Below are 2127 nucleotides of genomic sequence, written 5' to 3'. Positions count from 1 at the left end.
CACATTTTAAAGCTCCATGACCTCCATTTTTCAGGAACAAAATCCTTTTAACAGGTTCCATAACACTGGAATTTTGGAATCTGCGCATAAAGATCAGTAGTATGGGATACATGTGTCATGATTAGAATTTTTTATGGTGCGTAAAGAGGGAAAGAACCCTCATCTGCAATTTTGATGAAATTCGAATCATAGATATTCCAGTTCTTTAGAGAAAATATGACAGAAAAGTCTAATTCTTCCATTGCATGTAACACGAGCAACGCCGGGTATCTCTGCTAGTACATTATAAATATGAATTAGTATATATATATTAATCATGTAAAATCAAGTATATGTCAAATACAGAATGTGAGATATAAAATTATACATCAGAATAAAAATGTCTGTGTTAAAATGTGATATATAACAAGAAAAATTCAAATACATATCTTCCTCTTTTTTGCTGGTACTAAAATGATGATTAGAGGAGGAAGATAGCAGGGAACTTTGGGTATTTATAGGTGATTAGTACACAAATAAATACGTATATACATACACACACACACATACATACATACATACATACATACATACATACATACATACATACATACACACATACATACATAGAAGACTATGCATGGATATGTCAATAGAAAGCTCCGTGACGATAGTAACATCGTTCATCAAAGAAACTTATCGTGGGCCAATAGTCGGATTACTACCTCCCACTTTGAAGTGTATCCGTTTGCAGTCCAGGAACAGGAAAAATCAACCAAATACCTGATGCACAAAAGGGATACAGATGCAGGAAAAGCAGTAAAATGTGACAACCGATGTAGACTTTGTGAAGTTCACACTGAAGATATCGCCCACATCATAAACAGTTGTCCGAAAACGTCATCACGGTATTATCTACCGATGAGACATGATGTTTTAGCTAGGACACTCTATAATGAAATCCGTCGGAAGTATAATCCCGAGGAAAAAGAAATAAGAACTCACAGTATAGTAGAAGCCATAGCCGCTCATAATAAAAAGGAATACTGGTGGAATGTACCAGTGAAGACCTCAATAAAATGTAAGCACAATATACCTGATATAATCATCTGGGATAGAGAAGAGAAACTGTGCACAGTTGTGGAAATTAGCTGCCCAGCGGATGTTAACATAAAGCTGAAGATCAGCAAAAAAAGAGAACACCTATGCTGAACTAATGAGAAATCTGCAGAGTACATCCAGATTACAAGTTCAGGTTTATACCTGTGATTATTGGGGCCCTGAAATATGTAACACACTGCCTAAATACTAATCTTGAGAAATTAGGCTTCTCAACATTAGAAAGTAGAAAGCTAATTCGAAGACTACAAATCCAATCCATCACTGGAATTGTAAAAGTCTGTAAAACTTTCCAGAAGTTTATCACTTAAATATATATCTGACCATGTCTAGATATGCAATTATATGCACGAGAATACATATATAAAACATACAAGTCTGCACATACATACATACATACATACATGCATACATACATACATTACGTACATACATACATACAAAAATACTATGTTGTTGCTGTTGAAATCCAATGAAGGAGCCTTGGATCTAGGTTAGAAACCGGCTCTTTCTTTAAGGCAAGAATTCTTGAAATAAAACTAAATAACGACAAACATACACACGTACGTATGTATGTATGTACGCACGCATGTATGTATGTGTATATATATATATTTGCATGCAGGTATGTATGTATGTATGTATGTATGTATGTATGTATATACGTATGTACGTATGTATGTATGTATGTATGTATATACATATATACGTACGCAAGCATGCATACATGTATGTATGTATGTATGTATGAATGTAGGTAGGTAATATCATTTCTTACCTGTTCAAGAGTAAAATTACCTGCACTTAGTCTCAAGAATTGCAATTTTTTCTCGGCACGTTCAGTCTGCAAGTGAAAAAACAAAGGTAAACTCGAGAAGTTTGTAAAAATATATAGTTTACCTACCCAGCTAGAAAGGGGAAGCGAGAGAGAGAGGGAGAGGGATAGATAGATAGATAGATAGATAGATAGATAGATAGATAGATAGATAGATAGATAGATAGATAGATAGATAGATGGATGGATAGATA

The 2127-nt window shown here is 34.3% G+C and overlaps 1 protein-coding gene across 1 annotated transcript in view; it reads right to left on the bottom strand.

Moving 5' to 3' along the window:
- The window catches only part of LOC106876346 (uncharacterized), a 32938-nt gene that overhangs the window by 15080 nt on the left and 15731 nt on the right, over positions 1 to 2127 (bottom strand). The window contains exon 2 of the mRNA XM_052974409.1: positions 1877 to 1942. Within this exon, the coding sequence (XP_052830369.1) occupies positions 1877 to 1942 (66 nt within the window). The remainder of the gene's footprint in view (positions 1 to 1876; positions 1943 to 2127) is intronic.

This window comes from Octopus bimaculoides, chromosome 1 (genome assembly GCF_001194135.2).
Source record: "Octopus bimaculoides isolate UCB-OBI-ISO-001 chromosome 1, ASM119413v2, whole genome shotgun sequence".
In the NCBI taxonomy this organism is placed as follows: domain Eukaryota; kingdom Metazoa; phylum Mollusca; class Cephalopoda; order Octopoda; family Octopodidae; genus Octopus; species Octopus bimaculoides.
This window is presented reverse-complemented; position numbering and strand designations above follow the sequence as displayed.